General features: G+C 42.6%; 1 protein-coding gene across 1 annotated transcript; it reads right to left on the bottom strand.

Moving 5' to 3' along the window:
- Positions 1–17,114: 17,114 nt before the first annotated feature.
- Positions 17,115–20,838, bottom strand: LOC127296354 (uncharacterized). The gene is made up of 5 exons (XM_051326412.2): positions 20,524–20,838; positions 20,336–20,418; positions 18,430–18,485; positions 18,245–18,340; positions 17,115–17,317 (listed from the first exon to the last, which is right to left on the bottom strand). The coding sequence occupies exons 1-4, from the start codon at positions 20,693–20,695 to the stop codon at positions 18,262–18,264; spliced, it is 390 nt and encodes a 129-aa protein (XP_051182372.1). The 5' UTR covers positions 20,696–20,838; the 3' UTR covers positions 17,115–17,317; positions 18,245–18,261.
- Between the last annotated feature and the right edge of the window lie 2,102 nt (positions 20,839–22,940).

Raw genomic sequence — 22,940 nt, forward strand, 5'->3', positions numbered from 1 at the left:
CATAAGGCACTTTTAACTTAAAAAGTGGTTGATGCAGTGATCCAAAATATCACAATAGCGACGGTTAGAGCCATAACCAATGGATTGCAATGTGTCTCACCTGTTTACATGCAAATGGGGAAGTGAATTAGTGACATGCTTAAACCAAAATAGGTCAATTTTAGTGTATAAGCATAAAACCTTACTTATATCCTTAGGGTTGTTGCATCATTAAAAAAATTCCTTATGACAAGGGAGCATATCGTAATGAGCAACCCTAATCTGGATTCAGTAACGTGTAACCCTAATCTGGGTGAATTTGTTGACTTTCCTTATGTACAGTGCTTTGAGGGTCTTCACTAGTGAGCCAGACCGAACCAAAGGCCTCTCTCGTCGGTGATGCTGGTCAGAGATGGCTGAGGGGAGGTGCCAGATCTGGTAGGGTAGATAGTAGGTTAGGATTTGGTCACATGGTAGCATCTTGGAGTAGGAAGCTGGATCCTTCTGGCCAGATCTAGCATGTTCTAGTTCGGGTGTTCTTCACTGCTTCTTCGGTGGCAGGAACTGGGGCATGTGGGGGAGCTGCAGGTGGGCATCTCCACAAATAATTCCATGTTGAGCTTCTCCAATATAGCGCATCTACGGGGCACCGGGCAGTGGTTGTTGGCTTTCTCCGCCGCGTCTCCAAGGAGGAAGACGGAAAGGGAGAGCTCCATCGCAAGCAATGTCAATAAGTGAACCATCTCTACTCACTCTCTTGGTAGGCCATGGCGGCGAGGGGTGAGGAAGGAGAGTCTGGTGGCTGATGGCGTCAGGAGGTGGTTGGTGGTTGTGGTTTCTGCGCATATTCCGATGATCTCCAAGCGGTGTTGTTGCCTGGCCGCCGCTACCCTCGGCCAAAGGGGTAGCCTCACCGTGCTCAATTCGACTCGGGCTTTTGCTTCCTCTAGAGGAGGATCTTGTTGGAGGCATCAACCGCTCATTTTGCCCCAAGTTGTTTTGTCCCCGGCGGCCATAGGAATGGCCGCAACTGCAGGTTTTTTTTATCTGATGAGCAAGGTATTGGTCGAATTTTTGCCATCTCTTTTAAGGTTCTTGTTGTAAAAATTAAGGACCAGGTTGTATTTTTTGTTTTCCATGAGGTACTTCAAGTATCTTGTACATGCCACCTAATTAATGCGGAAACTGGCTCCTTCGGGGCCTTCCCGTTTAAACGAATCTTTCCTTATGTGCATGGCACATGAAATGTACAAATATATCTTTGGAGTTATAATATAAACATAGAAAAGCTAACGGTAAATAAATGCAAAATTAAATGATTTGTATTCATACTTGGAAGTGCTTTTGTAAGTCTGAGGAAGTCAATGTAGTGTCCCTAAAACATCCCTATTATAAAATTATAGCTAGAGTTAAATATGTGAAATTGTATCATTCGCGTACATGGCACACTGGAGGAAGGAGGGAAGAGGCTACACACGTCGATTATGATGCCAGGAGGCAGCCTTGAGAGCATCCTACACACGGCCATTATTTTCCTCCATTTGAACGGCGGAGAAAACGTAAGCACCCAAAAATATTACACACGGTGTCTGTTATGAAACGTGGTGGGATGACAGACCACTACGCTTAGGATTATCTTTTTCTTTTTCATGTGTGATGTGTCACCCACGCTCCTTAAATGTGTTAATTCCGTGTACAATGTCCCTGAAGTAGCCTGCCTGGGCCGTGGACACACGGTCAATTTGATAGGGCATAAGTGATCTTCTGCATCGCCTACAGAAATAGCATTTTCTATGCGACGGGATCCATTGGTAATATCTCCTTTCCTTTTGCGAAAAGTTCATATTTTCTTATCATCGTTCCATTCCATGATCACTCAATTTCACCGTGGGGTTCTGAGCTAACTGGGAAGGTGCTACTCAATGCATAATTTATACTACCTTATGTTTCGTCTTTTGACATAAGGATTGTGTTTAATATGGAATGCTAGATTCTATAATCTATCTACATGCTGGAATACATGGTGGAGCTTCCATCTGTTGGTAGAACTTCTGCCATATCTCACATCTAGATTCTAGAGGCGAGAGGTTTGAACTCTTTGTACCGTTGTATCAACTTGATGTGATTGGAACTGATAAGTAAACTATGTAGGTCTATTTGGTTATGTAGATACAATATTGTTTTAAGCAAGATAAATGGTATATATTTTTGCATGTTACTATTCTGGCTACACATTAGATTCAGCTACAATCTTTCCTTGTGCCATCGGATAAGCAGGAGACCCTATGGATATGGGATGCAACCGGTTGCTAATGGTTGCTCATCATATCTGGAGCCAAGTTGGTTGGCAGCACACTAGTAGACTCAGAATGGCATTATCACATGCTTTTCTATATGATGTTTGTTTTCCGTTTGTTGATATATGTATCGACCCTCTGTATAAACTCACTGATATCCGAACCTCGCAATGAAAAAGTTGTGTGCATCATTTGATGCAGAAGCGGGTGCTAATCTCCCATTTCAAAAACAACAACTTGATATGACCTTAAGTTTCAATAAAGACTTACATTATTAATAAGAAAGTGTCGCTTATGTGATGTCTAAATCTTAAGAGTTAAACTCGGGTAGGTGAGAACGAACAACCTGGCTCTCACCGATAGCTCACATGCCGGTATGTTCTAACCTTTTCATATTAAGAGCATCTCCAACCCACGTCCTCCATATATGTGGAGAGCCCTTTGCCAAAATATTTTCTCTATGTATTTCCATGACACCAACCAACTCTCCATGTTTGAATTTTGTATTATTTTGAATTTTCACCATATAATAGTTGTGTGGAGTTGGACTGGTAGACATCAGGAGTATTTGTTCATGTGTTTGCAAAGTAATACTTACTGGAAGTTGGACATGCGCTTGCAAGAGATACAACAAGGAAAGGACTTTTAAGCCCACATGTGCAAGGAGAACAAACCATGGTTGGATGGTTACATATGGGCTTTGCGAGAGATACATCAAGGAGAAGATTTTTAAGCTCGCATGTGCAATGAGGACCAATCTTCGTGGTTGAATGGCTAGGAGGGCAGTGGTACCCCTAGTCCACCAGGGATCAAACCACAGGTTTAGAACTTGGTATCTCCTGAAAAGTCAAAATATTCTTTCAGTGGGAGTTGATGTTTCCATCGATAGCGAGGCACCGGTTGTGATTTCATCAATCTCAAGACCCGCTGGATCAGTTTTTCAGATCTAGTTTCTCGGAGGTGCTCATAGGGATAGCCGTGTGTGCGGTATGTAGGTATTCGTACGTGTCTGCGTTTGTATTGTGTTTCACAAAAAAAACTCATGCGCAATGATTCAAGAGAAGAAATAAATATGTTTTGCAGAATTGTATCGGTTGGCCGAAGTGGTTTAAATACATGATTTTTTTTGAACTTGTTGAGCTCCTTCAAGTCGTTTGTACGGTTTAATTGTTTAGACATGGTACCATATAAATTGATGTATTATCGCTCTTGAATATAAATAAACCACTTAATTAGTCACATGTAGTTGTTGATATTAAGATCTTTTCTTATTTATTCATGTTATCTAGAAAGACTAAAACCATAGTGTGCAATGGATCATATATTAAGTTATCTCTAACAATTAGTGTTCATACTCCAGGTTGTTAATATTAAAAAAGAATATATATGTATAAGATAAGGTATCTGGTACAATAGAGAAAATGCCGTATCTTTGTTCATCAAGAGAACATTTCTTAGCTAAGAAAGACTAAATGTCCTTTATCCGTTTCTCTCTCTCTCTCTCTCTCTCTCTCTCTCTCTCTCTCTCTCTCTCTCTCTCTCTTCCAACTTAGCACTTATATTATGTCAAATCACCGTTGTATATATGTCAGGGAGCTATGTTGTAGAGCATGACACCATGGGCCATGGCTTTATGCTAGCATGACTCCTTAGACCCTGATGTCATGAAAAAGGGTTGTTTTTGAAAATATTTTATATAAGTTCATTTTGTGTCAAAATTTTGAACTCAACACTACTCGTGGAAATATATTTTTTAAGTGAGGATCCTCTCTGTAAATTGATAAGTTGATAACGATATTAACAAAATAAGGTGTTCTCATAAGTGTGATTTACGGGACAGAATAGAGTAAAAGAAAATCCGCCCAAAAACTACGAGAATTCATCCGGTCAAATATCGAGAATGTCATTTGTGATAACATTTCAACATATTGAGAACCAAAAGAAACGAGTGAAAAAACACAAATGTTCAGCACCCCTTTCCAAGATATGGGGACATTTAAATTGAGTAAACAAATCCCGAATGCGCTTGGTGAGGCCATCGGTATTTAGTTCAAGATACACATGTTCTCATCCTCGTATGTAGAAACCGGAGGTTTGTACTCTTTATGCGGTTGTATCAGGTAGATGTAACGCTAAGCTTAACAACATCTTAAATTGCTGAATACAATCTTATTTGCACGCCATCTACAATCCTCGCAGTTAAACTTGGGTGGGTGAAACAAACAACCCTTGCACTCATTTTAGCCCACACGCCCACCTGCTCTAAATCATTTCACGATGTGCGAGTTTTTTTCGTACCTAAGAGCAACTCCAACCCACTCTCTTCATTTATGGATAGCTCGTCCAAAATATGCCCTTTCTCTATATATCCCTTTACGCGCTCCTGCACCCCAGCCTCCCTAACCCTCCCGCACCCCAGCCTCCCAGCCCTAACCGCCGCCGCCGGTAGCGCCGCCGGGGCAAAGACCCACGGGGCGTGGCGGCGGCGGGGGACCTTCCTCGTCGACGCATGGTGGACGGCGGCCGGATCTCCCCTCCTCGAGCATGGCGGGCGCGCGGATGGGATGGGCGGCGGTGGCCTGCGCTGTGCCCCCTTTTCCCGCCGGCTCTCCCCTGGTGGATCGGACGGCGCGGTTGGGATGGGCGGCGGCGGCCTGCCTGCGCTCCCTCCTCCCGTCGGCTCTCGGCAGCACTCCGGCAGGGGCTGGTGGTGGGCGGCGGCCAGGCCCATGGCCTGCGCCAATTCCCCCCCCCCCCCCCCGCCGCCTCTCGCCGGTGAGTGGAGGCGATCTCGGGCTTCACCCGCGACACGGGGTCGCCCGGGGCAGCAGCCTTGGGTACGACGGTGGAGGTGGCCCTCTTCTTCGCCGGAGAGGGTCGGCTTGCGGTTGGTGGTGGTGGATCTATCGATCTATCACCGCGTTCCGTCGGCGAGATGGAGATGCATGGAAGCCGGTGACGGAGTCGCTGGTGGAGGGTTGGAGTGGCCAGCTCGGGATGGTCGCCGACGTGGGGGTCCGACCTGAATAAAGGCGGTGGTCCTAGGGTCTCTCTTGCGTGAAGAGGAAGACCTACCGGAGGCCTGGATTCGTGATCTAGCCGGAGTGTTGAGTTCCGGAAGGCTCTGCCGGCGAATGTAACAATGCTTTTTGCCTGGAGTTTGCTAGATCGGTGGTATTCGGTCGTGCGCACCCATGCTTTTATTCCGACCGATTGGTTCTGGAGGGAGCGGCGCGAAGCTCTTTTTCTGTGTTGACATCAAGTGACTATGGATCCATGATGAAAGTCGGAAGAAGAGAAGTTCATGAAGGCCGGAGGGGAGGACTACCTAAGGGAGGTTTAAGTCTCCGCACTGTTGAGGGACTTGCTTGGTGTTCCGGGCTTCACAGCAGCGGTATGAAAGTGGGGGCGATAACACAGGTGAAATTCAGAGTACTACCTTTCAGGGTGAAAACCCAAGGTCTAGCCTTAACTGGTTGTGCCTGGCAATGACCTTGTTGGAGGCATTGTTTTGAGAGCGGGGACTATCTTCAGGGTGAAAACCTAAGATCGTTGATCGGGCGGCGACGGTGTTAGAGCAATGTTCCCGGGCGGCGACGGTGTTAGAGCAATGTTCCCTTCCTGGAGGCTCCGTTTTTGGAGAGTCTGTATTTTAGGTGTTGTCTTGGCGGTGGATGTATTGCTGTTGTTAGGCCCGAGATACTGTAGCGGGACTTTTGTTTCTTAGTTTTCTTTTCCCTTTTTTGATTGTGTGCATCCATAGTGTCATTAGAGTGGTGCGTTGTTGCAGAGGCTGAGTGTAATTGGTATCTTTTTGATATTAATATATTCCCTTTATCGAAAAATATCCCTTTACGCACCACCCGACCTCCCATTTCCCACTCCCCATGTTCCAATTTTCTAATTTTGATTTTCCACCGTATGAGCACTATGAGGAGCCGGAGTGGGAGACGTCTGGAGTGTTTTACGGTGCTTTTGCCAAATAATTGGTACTAAGGCAGCTGTGTTGAAAGGAGCATTTGTTCATTCACGAAAGGGGAATGTGATCGGACTATCCAACTAGTTCCTTCCTATTTTAGATAAGCCGTAACTGAGATATGATGGCAAAAGGAAGTTACATTTCGTTGAAACATTTCAACTACGGGTATTCTTTTGCTCTTGTTAACTCAACTGAGCTACTATTTCTTGCCACTAAAAAAAAAATCATCCGCCCAAATTGTAATTTTATTGGGCAAAAACATTTCTGAAGACATTTCGACATGCCAACATTCTCTCTTTCTAGACACGTATCAGGTGAGACTAGGAATACGTGATGCTCATTCTGGAAGCCATATAGGAGACCAAGAAACAAAATTAAACGAAACATAAGTTAACTTCTTTAAACAAATCTCTATCGCATATGGTGAGGCCACCAGTATTCAGGTCATAGTGTCTCTTACACACACATGCTCCCATCCTCGACCGGTCCATTCCGCCGTACGTGTGGAAAATCAAATGCAGGTGCATTGACCTAACTCCCAGCTCGCCCGAGACTGGCCTTCCACTACGCCGAATGATCCCTGATTATATGTTTCGTTATTGTTTGTCCCAAGAAAAGAACAACCCTGCGTACTTTGTTTGAACTGCCGAATCAACCGATGATCATTCAGTTCCTGGTCTTCCATGAAAGTAGGTTCAGACCCACGGGCATTGGGTTCTTTAACTAAGACCAGCGAGGCGCTCCTTTGCGTGCTGTCGCGACGTGTACCCACTTGCTTGTCATCTGGGAGAGACAAATCTGCACACGTTGTTGTGTGACCGGAACCCACCAGAACAACGAAACAAATTAAACTATATTCGGGCTGACACTCTGGAGTATATGAACACTTTATAATGTTTCTTCGATTGCTTATTTCTGTTGCTCAACCACGGAACACGGGTACCGGTCGGCCATTTATAATGCTTCTTATATACTCCGTATATTATAAGTGGGCAGCCACTCTCTAAAATGATAATGATATATTTTTCGAACCATAAAATAATAATGATATTTGAAAAAGCCTTCTAATAAGCTTGATCCAGGGATCGGAGGTAAAAAATACTGCCAAAACAAGAACTATAACATCAGCTCAAATACCAGTTTTTTTGGCGATGCTATTTCTGAAACATTTCAAACATGCCAACAAATCTCTCGTTCTAGATGAACCTCAAGTGAAGACTACGATTGCTCACTCTGGAAGCCATGTAGAGGCCAAAGGAATCAAATGAAATTATCGAGCGAAAAAAGCACAAATCTTCAGCACCACTTTCCAAGATACGGGGAGCGCTAAATTGATTTTTTTGAAATCCCTATTGCATTTGGCGAGGCCATCGGTATCCGGTTCAAAATACACATGTTCACATTCTCGCTGGAGGTATGAACTCGTGTGTGGTTGCCTGAGCTTGATGTGATGATAACTTCAACAACAACTAACATCGAGGAATAAAATTTACCTATATGTGTGCTCTCCACATAAATATGCCACGCCATGGCAATCCTAGGGGTTCAACTCAGGTGGGTGAAACAACCTTCCTCTCACCCTATGCCACATGCCCATCTGTCATACTCCGTATTATGCTATATTTATAGTTCCTCATATCTAAGAGCATCACCAACCGATCCCATCAACATATATGGAGAACCCTCCAAACCACTTTCATCGTGGATCTCTTCTCACGCCTACCGGCTCTCTAATTTTCGCTCTCGTTCTAGATCAACTATGTTTTCTTTTCCGCCATATAAGAGAGATGGGGATTGGATTAGGAGACATCTGGAATAACTTTTGGTCCTTATGCGAAATAATAATTAGATAAAGTTTGATAATGGTTTGCCGGAGATAAAACGAGGGGAGACCGTTGGAAGCAAGATGGGTCAAGAGATGACATAGGGAGTTAGCATGGCTCAAAATACTTGAGGTAATTTTGCCAAACTATATATAGTTTGGACATTGAGTTGGGTGGGGTGCTTTGAAGATAGTTTTCTTGTTTTAGACAGATTAGCTTATAAATTAGTGTATTATGTCCCTCGAAATATATGTGCACTGTCTATTCCCTTTCAGCTGTCTAGCTTAAAGGGGTCATATACGTGAGGAAGTATCTGATTTTTTCTTGCAATTTCTCTTTCAAGACATAATAATAACACCCTAATTTGTATATCACTTCAAACTATTGACTAGGGCAAGTTGATCATGACACTTGTATTGAACGGTGGTGCATTTGTTTCTTCTAGAAATGGGAATACTACTAGTTCTTTCCGATCTAACATAATCAGGACCTATAATGATAAATACAAATTATTTTGTTTGAAACATTTCTTCCCTGAGTACTCTTTTACTCCAAATAATTCAACACTTTACAGTCTTTGCAGTGTGCAGCGAGTTCCATCGTCAACTTTGAATTGCAAGATAATACGGGTTCCACCAAGTGTCATTTTTTTCGTCACTCAGCCAATCTCTCGAAAGTATTGTGAATATGAATATGCCAGTCTATATAAATTGCTAGTTTGTGCTAAAATTTTGGTCAGAAATGAAAGCTTTCCATTTGCAAATAGTAACTTGTGTTGAACTCCCATCGATTTGTTCCAATTTCATTGTTGTGGCTATTCACCCCATACTAGGCACCAAAAACTAATAAAAGTAAGCGCGTCACTGCAGAAACTGGTACTTCCTCCGACTCATATTACTTGATGGTAATATAGATGTATCTAAACATATTTTAGTAGATGCATCTGTTTTAATATCAAGTAATATGGATCGGAGGGAGTACTACGTCCCCGCTAGAGAGACCCTACGAAATACTAATGGATGCACTTTTCCTGCCGAGTTTATATGGATTGCGTGAAAGCAACTTGTTTAAAACAAAAGTGTGTATTAACATAGCTTGCCATTCGGTGTTGTACCATCCTCTTGAAATTTATACGACTTTTCACGGTGTATTCTAGAACTTTCTCTATTAGAATTAAAATTATTTAGTACAACAGTTAAGGGGGAAAATGGTCGGGTTGGTCATGCCTTAGCTTTGGGCTTCAGTTAGGTGCCAGCATGGCCTTTCTTTTTCTTTAGTATACACACAATGGCACAACACACTCACACCATTTCAGGAGGTAAAGGGCATTTTTATGGCAAAGTTAGTGCAGCAGAATGATTTGTTGCCACGTCTATTAACATGATCACTGGACCAAGATCTTTGGTCGGTACGGACTGCCTAACTCTTTTTTTTTTTGCGGGGACTGCCTAACTCTTTGACATCGCGTATGCTAGTTGGTTCAACATCTTTGTGCTCTACCACAGGTGGAACCTAGTCGGCATCCGACTTGCACATTAGTCTAGGTAGTGTATTTCCAACACATCCTTAAGAGACTATGTAAAACATAGTATAAACTAATGGAGCACATGTTTCATATCCGGATCATATCCAACTACAGCTCAAATAGCTCATACAAGGATCTCTTCCATTACATATACCAATTCAAAAAGTGAAGACTCTAGGGCACCATTCGTTTTTTTCGAAATGGGAAAGCCCCTGCCTCTGCATCAATCGATGCATACGGCTCCTAGGGCACCATTCGTATGAGTTATTTACTTATTTTCACACATGTTCCATACCTGGTGTTTTCTTCAATGATGGGAGCCCCCAGAGTAGGCGTAGCATGATCATGTGCACAACATTAGTGGATGGGCAAGGAGGTGTTTTCTGATCACTGATAAGAGTCTAGGCTATAGATTGACGATCATGCCCCTTAGTGTTTTTTTTCTAACGTTGTGTCAGTGTACTTTTTCTTTCTTCTTTGCATGAATATTTCTTGTTCTAAAATATGTTTCATGATTACGTGCATTTTACCGAGGAGCTACACTTGTACCGTACCTGCTCATGGTACTACCATGCTACCTATACATAGTTCTATGAAAAATTGTACACAATCATTTTTTGGTAGCATTGAAGCAAGATGTTTGCCTACCCCAACTTGTTTGGGACTGAAAGGCTTGGTTGTTGTTGTATTCAAGCAAGATGTTTCAACTAGTATGTTGCAAGTTTTAGATATTATTTTCATACATGCCGAGATTTTAAAAGCCTAATAATGCATAGTAGCCTCGAGGGAGAAATTTTGAAAATATTATTCCACATGTAATTTGTCCTTTCCTTCTCTTTGAACATGAGAGTTGTGTTTTATATTGGGTTTATATGGAACGCTAGATTATGTTGCAATCTATCTACATATGGCTCTAGCGTGTACTGGTAGAGCTTTTGTCCATCTTGTATTTAGTGGCCAGAGGTACAGACTATCAAGCCCACTCTATATATGTATCGAGAACCCCTCCAAAATATTTCATATATGCATCTCCTTGGGCACCAGAGGACTATATGTTTCCTATTCACCATGTTTCAATTTTTTTTCTTTTTCTTTTTGTTTTTTCGTTCTCTGCCATACAATAGCTATCGGGAGTTGGACTGGGAGACGTCTGGAGTGTTCTTTTGTGCTTTCGCCAAATAGTTTTTACATGAAGAATCTCCATAAGAGTTCCCCAAAGATAGAGCGATGGGTGAACACACGAGAAACAGGACGGGTCAAGAGCAGACCGGTTGTTAGCGTGCGAAGGGCTGCAAGTAATTTTTGCCAACGTCGAGTTGGTTGGAGTGCTCCAAAGACTTGCAAACAATGAACTCATTATGCTCATCAATTGTCATGTTTGGTCTAATTTTCATGTGTCAGGACAGAACCGTATATATTGGTGTGTTTCATTATTGGAATATAAATGCATTGTTAATTCCATTTTAGAGCTTATATTAAATGATCATATGTGTGAGGGGAAGTGTTGGATTGTGTTTTTGTCTTGCAATTCCTCTATCAGGACATAACAATGTCACCCTTATTTGTATCTAACTTCAAAGTATTGACTAGGACAAGTTGATCAAGACGCATGTATTGAAACAAGGGGTAGAAAGGGGAGTACGACTGGACTAGCGGATAGTTCTTTCCGAACTACAATGGTAAACAGAAAGTATTTGTCTGAAATTTTTTTGTCCCTCGGTTTGCTCTGAACAATTCAACAGTTTGCAGCCTTGCAGCTGCAGTTACTTCCATTGTTACATTTGAATTGCAAGATACGAGCTTGAGAAAATCTGATTTGTTTCTTCAGTCTTCGATATCTCTGAAGAGTTGTGGATGAGAATATATCAGTTACTTGTAAACATTTCCAAAAAAAAATTGTTCTGTGTTTATCATGAGAGAAGGAATGATTACCAGTTGTAATTAGTAGCTTCTAGTGATCTCACATCGATGTATTCAAATTTTGTTACAGTAGATCGTTCCGTCATACTCCAGGAGGTAAATCTCGCGCCCAGCGACTCCTGTGGCAGCAGCTCGCCGTCGCAGGTGGAGAAGCCGCGGCTCTCCGGGACCCTACGCCAGCGGAGGGTCTTGCAGAGCATGTCCAAGGAGGCGCCGCCCTGGAAGTCGCGCGCGGAAGAACCTGAGTAGGACTGCCGCCGGGCGCGCCCTGCAGCCGTGGTCTCCTCGCCCTTGGTCGGCAGGGGAAAACGAGGCCATGACCCCAAGATCTGATGCAGAGATAGGGGGCATTTTGCAAAAGAGACGTTGGTTAAATCTAGAAGCGGGCATGTAAATGTAAAGTTCCCTTTGACTCGACGTGAGCCACATGATTTTAATCATTGGACTGAGATTACAGGGATGCAGGGGTACACGAATGTCTCGGATTCATAAGATACGACGCCTTTTTTAAGCGTATATAAATCATTTCAGGTTCAGATTTTGGGTGATGATAGAGTAGATCACTATCTACATCTAGAAAAAAATCAGAATTTTTAGAAATTTTGCAATTGTGTTTTCATATTTGGAAAAAAAAACGAGCTCCATGTAGCTCGAGCTCCATAGTGAATTTGAGCGGTGCTACGAGCAATAGCATGCAGACTCATCTTGTCTCGGAAGTGCCATATTATGGTAACATACTCCCTCCGTTCACAATTATGTTTGGCCAGGTAGAGCGGGTGCTGGTATGGGATCGTACAACCCATGCCCGCATATCCATTTACCCATCTAAAATTTGATAAGTCAGGCGCTATAATATTGCAACGTACTTTTTTCCAAGCACACATTCACCTAGCTAGTCCGAACCACACGCTTCCCGGTCCCAGCCACAATCGCTCGTAGGTTAGTTAGGATTAGGTCCCTATTTATGATAGCTTCACTCCTTCTCATGTGACTGTCGCGGTTCATATCATTTTTACGTGATTACATCTAGATGTGTTGTTTTTTATAGGCAAGTGTTGTTTTTTATGACAATGTGCTATTGTTTATAATATGTTCGTGTTCATAATTATGTGTTGATGTTTATGGGCAAGTGTTGTTGTTTATGAGAATGTGTTCTTGTTTATTAATATGCTCTTGTTCATAATTATATGTTGATGTTTATGGGCAAGTGTTGTTGTTTATGAGAATGTGCTGTTGTTTATAATATGCCCTTGTTCATAATTATGTGTTGATGTTTATATTGTGCTATTTTATAAATTATTGTTACATGTTGTCTTTTACGACCTTTTTTGGTTAAATTTTGGGTAACGTGTATGATAAAAACTTGTACCTATTGACGGACATGGGTATGGATAACGGGTAAGATCGAGTGCGGCAGGTAAGGGTATGGGGTGGCTCCATCTGTACTCATACCCTGCAGGGCTGCAGGCGCCATCCCTAGTCTATACTCTTCTATGTGGTTAATACATGTTTCCAAAAAGTAATATTCCTTGCTATAAGACCAAATGTGTAGGTTCTCTATTCGTATTTGGAAAGAGATCTTTGCTTGGCGTGGCATCCATGATTTGATCTCGGAGCTTTGGCCAACGAACCTGACGTCAACACTTGGTGGACCAAACTTGCTCTCCAAAGAGGGGTTGCTAGAAAGGCGATGGCATCTTTTGTCATGCTCATCTCGTGGATCATTGTCATATGTAGAATCAAAGACGAGGCCAATGCCTAGAGTCTTGTTAGGGCTAAATATTTTAGAAGTGTGATTCGCGGAGAACAAACTTTACCTTAAAAAGTTCCATGGCTTGTCCTGGGCAAATATTTTTAAAACTTATTTTTTATCAATGAAAATGGCAAAATTATTTGCCTTGTTTCAAAAAAGAACACAACATCGAGTTCTTTTCGTTCTAGACGCATATCAGAAGTGAAAACTATGAATTTATGTTGCTCTTTTTTTCGAAACACGGTACAAATGAAGACACTCATAAACATGTACATTCACTCACCTCTATGAACGCACGCGGTGCTCCCTGAAACCGGGTCCGAAAAAAAATATGAAAACATCGTTTCCCACCGAAGAATATTTCACCTTTTATGATACATCAAAGTGTTAAATCTGAAGTTTGAATTCTGGTGGACCGAGGATGACACTGCCCTTGTAGTTTTATTGTAGGTTCCCTCGTGTTACTTATTCTGAATGGCATATAAGACTAGAAAAAAAACTTCATCCGCTCAAATTGTAGTTTTCTTGGACGATGCCATTTCTGAAGATATCTCGACATGCCAACGTTCTCTCTTTCTAGACGCATACAGAAGTGGAGACTACGAATTCGTTCTGGAAGCCATATAGAAGACCAAATAAACAAAATCAAACGAAACATAAGTTAGCTCGATTAAACAACTCCCTGATGCATATGGTGATGCCATCAGTATTCAGCTCATAATGTCTCTTACACACATACACATGTTCTCATCCTCGGCCAGTCCATTCCGCCATACGTGTGGAAAATCAAATGCAGGTACATTGACCTAACTCCCGCCCGAGACTGGCCTTCCACTACGCCGAATGATCCCCGATTATACGTTTTGTTATTGTTTGTCCCAAGAAAAGAGTAAAGCTCTGTTTCTTAGCAAAATATTTTAAAACTATTTTAGCAATACTACAGTTTCTTAAAAGTATTTTGATATGTTTGGCTGTTACTAGAGACCGTGGTATTAATTTTCATTATCTCTAAAAACATGCTATTTTTGCTATTTTTGAAGTACTGAAAAAACAACGCTGGACCTCTTTTTTCAAAACTGAAGTATTGATATGCCATGTAGTTAAATACTATAGTTTTGTAATATACTTCAATTTTCGAAAACCTTGGTTGCCAAACTAGGCCTAAGTTTATTTTTTATTTTTTGACAGTACTTTGTTTGAACTGCCGAATCAACCGGTGATCAGTCAATTCCTGGTCTTCCATGGAAGTAGGTTCGGACCGGACGGGTGCTGGGTTCTTTAACTATGACTAACGACGCGCTCCTTTTCGTGTACCCACTTGCTAGCTCGCTCATCCGCGAGACGTACGTGCACACGTTGTGCGAACAAAATAAAATTGTGTTCGGGTTGACACTCTGGAGCAACGCTTTATAATGCATCTTCGATTGTTTATTTCTGTTGCTCGACCACGGAACACGGCGCCGGCCGGTCGGCGCCGGTACGAGCTGGACGTGTTCTTTTGCGCGACGCTGACGAGCTCCGACACGGCTTTCCCGACGCGTGTTTCGGGGGAGGAAGACATCGTCGTCGTCTTCTACTTTCCGGCCATTCGACGTCCGCCGCGTTCTGACGCAGGTAGGCGGCCGTGTCATCCGTGTTATACAAGACGGTACGAGAGGCAGTTCACAGTCACATCGAACGGCGAACGGGTCCAAACGTTGCGAATCACGGTTTTTCCACAAACTTCAGATGTATCTAAATTGTTTAAGATTTAACTAAATAAATTCAGATATATCTAGATATTAGATAATTTCAATTTTTGATAAAATAAGTTTCATGAGACGGAGGGAGTACTTCTATAGGTACCCGCGTGTATCGCTTGGTAAACATTAAAATCGTCCACAAGAGTATCAACATCAGTAGGAAAAAAGAAATTAAACAATTTTGTCAACGTCATTATGAGCCGAATGTATGAATCATTATTATCCATGGCGTAACAATCAAAAAATATTGCGAGGATAATCCTCCTTACGGCAACGATAAAAGAAATTGAAAATAGATCTAGGAAAGCAAAATCTAAAACTCCATAGCTAGAAAATAGCAATCTTCCAACACCATAATTGACCTTGGAAAAGAAGATTATTTATTATATACAATCTCGTCTACATTGAAGTGGATGCCCAAAAGAAGAAGGCTACCAAATCCTTAGAAAACAACACTTTTATTAAAAACTTCACACATAGCTCGGATTCCTCACCCCTCGTGACAATGGCGAGCCCGACCAGAAGAGATGAAACTGTCCTATGGAGGAGACATCACTAGGGCTAGAACCGGCCATAAGTTCTATTTGCAGAATTGACAACTCTTAATGAAGATCCGATGCATCTATGCATACTTATTTTAAGTTGTCATCGATGATCAATTTTATCGCGTGACTTGTCTATTTTTATTTATTTATGTGTTATGAGCATAAGATTGTGGGTTTAAATTTATATGATTGTTATGTACTCGACTACCTTTTATTGAGTTGACATAATTTTTATTTTTATTTAATGTGCTATCATGAGTGTAAAATTGTAAATACCTTGTGTACTCTTCCGTATCGGTTTAACAGGCGCGCACATAGTTTAACATGAAGTTTGACTATTAATTTGGTCAACAAAATATAAATTATATGTCTACAAAATCTATACCATTAGATTCGTATTCAAACAAGGTTTTCAACGATATAATTTTTGTGACATATATTCTATATTTTATTAACTAAAATAATGATCAAAGCAAATTTTTGAACTACGTGCGCGCCTATTAAATTGTACTCCCTCTGTTCCTTTCTATAGTGCCTATAGATTTTTGGCATTTATTTCAGAATATAAGGTTTTAGCTTAGATTTTTTTCAATTACCCCCTCCCGTTCAGCTCCCAAATGTGTTATGGTAAGTTAGGAAGATATGGATTTCCCAAATTTTACGTTGATCTCAAATTGTGTAAAAAATACTCTTGCGCTAATTTCCGTGCCAAAAAAACTATAGGCACTATAGAATGGAACAGAGGGAGTAGTACTATTTAATCTATCTGTTAGGTGCTCAACAGGTATGGGTAATACTCCATAAGTATAGTCACTTAATATGAGTAAAATTCTATACTTATTAGGACTAGTCAAATTTTTTAAATTTTACTCTTTGATCAAATATTTAGAAAAATATATTTGTATCTACAATATTGAATGGACATATTAAAAAATATATTTTATGATAAATCTATTCATGTTGATTTAGTACTGTAATTATTTATATTTTTGTGTATAAACTTGATCAAACTTAAAAAACGTTGACTTTTGACTGATCCTTAAGCAACTTACATTTTGGAACGGAGGGAGTATTAACCTACCCATAGCCATTGCCAAGCTTGAGCCGCAATTTATATACTACACGTTTCTTAATTCCCATGTATGAATTGCACAGTACCCATCACGACGAACTATGACACAGTAACCATATTTTTAAATTTTTTGACGTGGTAACCACGGATTATTGCGATACAAGGCGTTTATCAGGTTATATTTTCATCCCATCAGGTCAAACAATTAGTATGGACGTTGACCAATCAAATAACAGCCGAAAATGTTCTATTACACGTTTGCAGTGTTTCCAGTTTGAACAATCTGCTGCTGGGTTCAGGTATAGAACTCTGCCGAAAATTTATGACCGAGTCTTCAATTCAACTGCTGGGAAATTCGACATTAGGTAAAACTAGGAGAACGTACCTAAGCAGTACAATTCTAAGCAAATACCAGACTATTTCAACACGGAAGAACACAGAAAGGCCAGTTCAGACAACATTCTAGCAGATGCTCAAACTTCAAGGATGGCCCATATGGCAATATTTAAATGTCTTCGTAGTCATCATCAGAAGTTACATAGAGAAAACAGCCGTCATAAGAAAAGAGGGTGCCAAGTGTCGAACAAGGTGACATGCTATTTGCTCGAAGGAGAACAAATTATACACTGCATATCCTGAAGTCCGGATACATCTGCTGAAGGCCACAATACACAAAATCCATCTGCATAAATAAAAGGCAAGTCAAAGACGTGAAATTCTTTCGGGTTAGAAGAATAATATTAACTCAGGACTCAGCAATCAAGTGGAAGTAGTATGAACAAGTAATGACACATCAGTCTTACAAGTCTGTAACATAAACAATTTGATTATTTTTTGGAGCACAATAAACATTTGATTCTCTGTCAAAGTTATACAATATCAGCATCTTCATAGAAAACAAATTGTTGTTTGTTTCTGATGCTAAATAGCAGCAGAGTTATTGAAATGCCCACCAAACACATGGCAGTAACTTTGCCAATCGCCACCATGAACTGATACAGGAGAGGGAAGTAACATTTCCACCTACCATTCTAATCAGTACCAAGCTAACAAAATAACAGACCATTTCTAGATGACACATGACTTCACATGAACTCAGCAGCTTGCCAGATAAAATCATAATTGTAGTCCAGAAATTTCATCAGTAATTGGAAAAGGTACATACTAATATGATTGGTTGGCATCCATATCATATGATCTCACGCGGCAAACGAGTGAGCACTACTGGTATCTGTAAAATCGAGAATGTGGATTGCATTTTGGCATGTTTGGGCAGATTCAAATAGCAGAGTCTTGTTCAAAATGTCATAACCTCTTAGCAAAATCAATCAGATCAATGGGCAACCCTAACAGAAGTGTCATAGTTACCTTAACTTCGTACAGTTGCAAATACACAAATAGGCTGAACATTATCTAAGTTCCAATGTAGCACCATCCAAAACTATTTGAATAAATATATAATTCAGCAATGCCGAATTCTTTAGTACAGAAATGTAAACTAAGAATTATCTTCAACTCTAGTCTGAGTACCAATATTTTCTTTAAAAAACATTCCTGAGCATTGAACTAATTCAGACGTCCTTGAAAAGAGTCAAATTCAATCACTCACCACAAACTAGGATGAGTCTACTCTTCCTTGATGCGCTTCTCAACCTCCTCCAGTGACTTAATATCCTTGTTGATCTTGCAGATACGGTAAATGCACCTATCCCAGAGTAAAAATCAACCAAGAGATAAGATACAAAATCTTCATTGAAATAATATTATCAGACTCGGCAAAAGTGTTTTTTTTACCAATAAAGGAGGACTGCTGAAACACAAAGTATGACATTCCTCTGGGCTTTGAAAATCTGTGCAAGGAAACAGAAAGAAATTAAGCAGCCAGAGACTGTACAGGGCTGAAAGAAGGCATACAATTGGCTGACGTTTCAGCTTAATGATCCTCACTTCTATCAAATAGGATGACAAAGAAGTATGCGGTAAAGGGAAAAAACACAGTTTTAACTCTTGAATATGATGAGAAACTCACACACAGCAAACAGAAATCATTAACAATGCAGACAATTGATCGTGTACATACTAGTAATGTGATAAAAAAGCAGGATGCAAATTTTAAGAATGTGTTCATTCGCACATAGAATTAATATTCCCTTTTATTTTTCAGTACTAATTACTAAATGGTTTAGAAACTATATATGTCCTTACATGTACAAAAGGGAATCCAACATTCCAATTGGACATACTGTAGCGAGATCAAACCTTAGATCATCCTAAAACAAGCTTTTGGCCCTATGTAAGCCTAGCCCGAGTGCAGAACATGCCTGATTAAGCCTTGGCTCAGCCTAAGTCCAAGCTCACCTACGAACAATCCAATGCCCAAGCTCGACCTCACCCCAGCTTGATAAATGTTCAAGATGCTCTGATCTATCTGAGCAGATAAATGCGTATCATCTTGTAAATCAAATGGTCACATTTAGATGATGACATGTCATAGTGTATGATCCAGGTTAGTGGGCTGATATAGTTTAGCTAGAATAGGATGGGTAAACATTCTCCTAGAGTCAGGAGCATCTTGGTATGTCAGTACAAAGCACCCAACTCAAATGCAGTAGTCGTACTCAACAGCACCCCTTTTCTTGCCATTTCTAGGGGGAATAGACCATCAGGTACAATTTCAGCTACTGAAAAGCACAATAGTTTTTTCAAGTACCAACTTCGATGGGTCTAGTGTATTTTATACTCACAGAAGTATCTCAAGCAAATACCCTCACCAAAATTACAATATGTAATGCAAATGATACTGAAACACATATATTCAGCCTAACAACTGGCAAGTTAAGAAGTGCTGAAGATATACGATTTTGTTAACATGAAAGTTCAACCTCAAGCGGACAGAATTGTGGAAGTAAATAAGAGAGTATGATCTACAGATTAAGCACAATCTAGCGGCATCTTCAATTATCCTACAGAGATGGTCGGAACGATAGACAGAATCAAACGCTTCATCACAAAAGGTAGCTGAAATTTCACTAATCTATTATCTTCTCTTCACCTATTAGATCACCACTAAACTTGCACAAATCAACAACGTTACACCTACGAACTCGAAATATGGCACATCACACAGCTGTAGAGATGAGAACGTGCCCGCTTTTTCAGCAAGCAATCTGAACTTCAACAAACCAAATCATCACACGTCGGTCCGTAAAATCTCCACAGCATGCACAGCCCGTAAGTCAAGCATTATTGTTCAGAAAAACAAGTCCGAGTATGGCTTTCTAGCTACACTTCTGTGTTAGACTAGACTTAGTCTTTGCCTTATCTGCACCTAGTCTTAGTCCATATCCATGCAGCGCATGGATCGTGCGGCACTCCTCTCCCTCCTTGTAGCTAGGAACCGACTCTATATATGTAACCTCTCTGTACTGTTACAAATCAATGAATACAAGCGCTACTATTCTGTAAGTCTTTCATTCTGCAATCCAGCTACAAGTGGAGGCGTATGGCGACTGTCGTCTAGTCCCCTTTCAAACCAATCAACCAAACACAAGTACACAACTAATACGGTGGCGATTTAACATGTTAAGCATACATACCCCCATGTCAACGAATCTGTACCGAATCAAGCGGCAGGGAACCCTAGAAACGCACTGACGAATCGGAACAGGGTACAAAGCATGTAGGGCCTCGATTCACTCACGGATTTCTCGAAGCGGACGCGCTCCTCGGCGGTGCAGACCTCCGTCGTGCACGTCAGCCTGTGCTCCTGCTTCCAGTAGATATCTGCACATAGCAGAAGAAGAAGAAAACGCGAACCAGTCATAATCAGAGGCTGGAAACGAGGAGGCAACAGTTCCCGCTGGGAATTCGCGGCTGCAGGGCACGAACCGAGCAGCTGGAAGGCCGCGAAGGGGAGCACGCAGGCGACGGGCTGCAGGATGAGCGAGGTGAGCCCCACGATCTGCGCCCGCACGGCCCGCGGCGCCGGGAGCGTGAGCAGCGCGGCCACCGCCGCCTCCGCCGCCACCACGCAGGCCAGGATCATCCACTGCAGCGCCATCGGAACCCCTCTCTCTTGCTCGAGTCTGGATTCTGGAACCTTCTGGAAGTTGCTCGCGGAGGACCTCGGTTTCTCCGATCTGTATGGTGTGTTCGCAGAATGAGTGCGCGTCTCGTATAGTCTCTGCGAATGAGGTGGATGGGACAGGTGGCGGATAAAAGTGGACATTTGCACAAAAATAACCCTTTTGTCAAACTATAGCACAGACTGACCCCCCGGCGAAACTATTTCACGGATCTAACCCTTTTGTGTGGCGCCCCCCTCACGGGCGCCACACATGCCCATGTGGCGCCCCTGGCCCTGGCGCCACACACCCATCCGACGTGGGTTCGGCCGACGCCGAGTGGTGACCCCGATCCGACGTGAAAAGACGAGTGGCGCCGCTGTCGCGGCGCCACACTTTGAAAGTGTGGCGCCCGTGGCAAGGGCGCCACACATCCACTTAAGTTTGGCGCGCGCCCAGCCAGCCCGACCAGCTTCTTTCTTTCTTTCTCTGTTCTTCTCCTCCTCTCCCCCATCCCGGTTCTCTCTCTCCTCCCTCTCCCCCCCACCAAATCCACCACCAAATCGTCAGATCTGTCCGTGGAGATCGTTCCCCATCCATTTGTCAAGGTAATCTCCTTCAAATCTTCTCCATTCATCCACTAATTTCATAGATCGGGCTAAATTTGGACATGAACCCTAGACATGTTTTTTTTCTTTTGTGCACTCTATATTGTATTGTTTGTGTTGGAGATGGTAGCCTCATGTATGCATGTGTTTGAACCATAGATTTGTAGAAATCTACATATGAAATTTCACATGTATGTGTATGAACTCTATGTATGTATGTGTATGTATGTGTATGAACCCACATGTATGCCTAGTATTTGTGATAGAGTAACTCATATTTGTTAGTGGAATGGATCGTAATATGGTTCAAAAATGTAAACATGTAGGATGGCCGGTCCCGGTGGACGGGGAAGGGGCCGCCGCGGTCCTGGGCGCCCCCCGGGCCGGGGAAGGGGCCGCCGCGGTGGAGCAGCAAGGGCCCCACGGTCACCGTCACCTGCATCCTCCTCGTCTTCGCATGAGGAACGCTGCTTCGAGTTCCTCCTCCGCATCGACAACGACCCACTCGGCATCAAGCGGCTCACAGGACAAGTTCGCCGAGTTCGTCGACGGCCACGAGCCGGCGCACTTGCAGCTACGGGAGGCTAGCTGCAACTGCCGCCGGGTCCGTGGAGGTCCTGTTCGACGGGCAGGGCAAGATGTACCTGCACACGGGGTGGGACAAGTTCGCCCGTGACCTCCACCTCGAGCCCGGCTGCCAGCTCACCTTCCTGTACGAGGGGGACGGCGAGATGATCGTCAAGGTGTTCGACGACACCGCCTGCCGTGTGCACTGCCTTGTAAATGGACCAACGTTGCTCGGAGTTGATACGCATTATCTTCCAACGGGTGTGCATTCCAAATCCCACATTATGCCTTCCCTCTAACTCAACACCATCATTTGACTCATTCCAATTCAACTCAACCCTAACTTGTGCTACCACCTCCGCAAAGCTAGGGCTAACGTCAAACACCAAGTCAACCTCTTCCGGGTCCGGCTCTATGTTTCCCTTCAAGAAAGCATCCTTCTCCACATGATGAACATGGACAATTCTATCCATCCCCCTAGCATAATATGAACAACACATACATACATGTGTTCATTAGTTACCATAATCAACATAATCTACCCATACAAACTAGCACACTACCATTTCTTCTACTTCAACAACCCTAACATCCAACCAAATCCATCTCCACCCTCAAATCAACCAAATCCACATCTAGGGTTTCATATATACATTGGAGCAAATACACAAAATCAATGGATGAAAAGAGGGGAAACGGAGGAGATTACCTCAAGCAACGAGTTAGGAACGATCTCCACGGACAGATCTGACGATTTGGTGGTTGATTTGGTGGGGGGAGAGAGGGGGAGAGAGAAAACCGGGCGCCTTTGAGGAAAGAACAAGAACAGAGGGAGGAGAAAGAAGAACTGGTCGGGTCACTGGTGCGCGGCCAAACTTAAGTGGATGTGTGGCGCCCTGCCACGGCGCCACACTTTCAAAGTGTGGCGCCACGGCAATGGCGCCACTCGTGCCGCCACGTCGGATCGGGTCACTACCGTCGGCGTCGACCACGTCGGATGGGTGTGTGGCGCCAGGGCTGTGGGGCGCCACATGGGCATGTGTGGCGCCCGTGAGGGGGGCGCCAC

Source organism: Lolium perenne, chromosome 4 (assembly GCF_019359855.2).
Source record: "Lolium perenne isolate Kyuss_39 chromosome 4, Kyuss_2.0, whole genome shotgun sequence".
In the NCBI taxonomy this organism is placed as follows: Eukaryota; Viridiplantae; Streptophyta; class Magnoliopsida; order Poales; family Poaceae; genus Lolium; species Lolium perenne.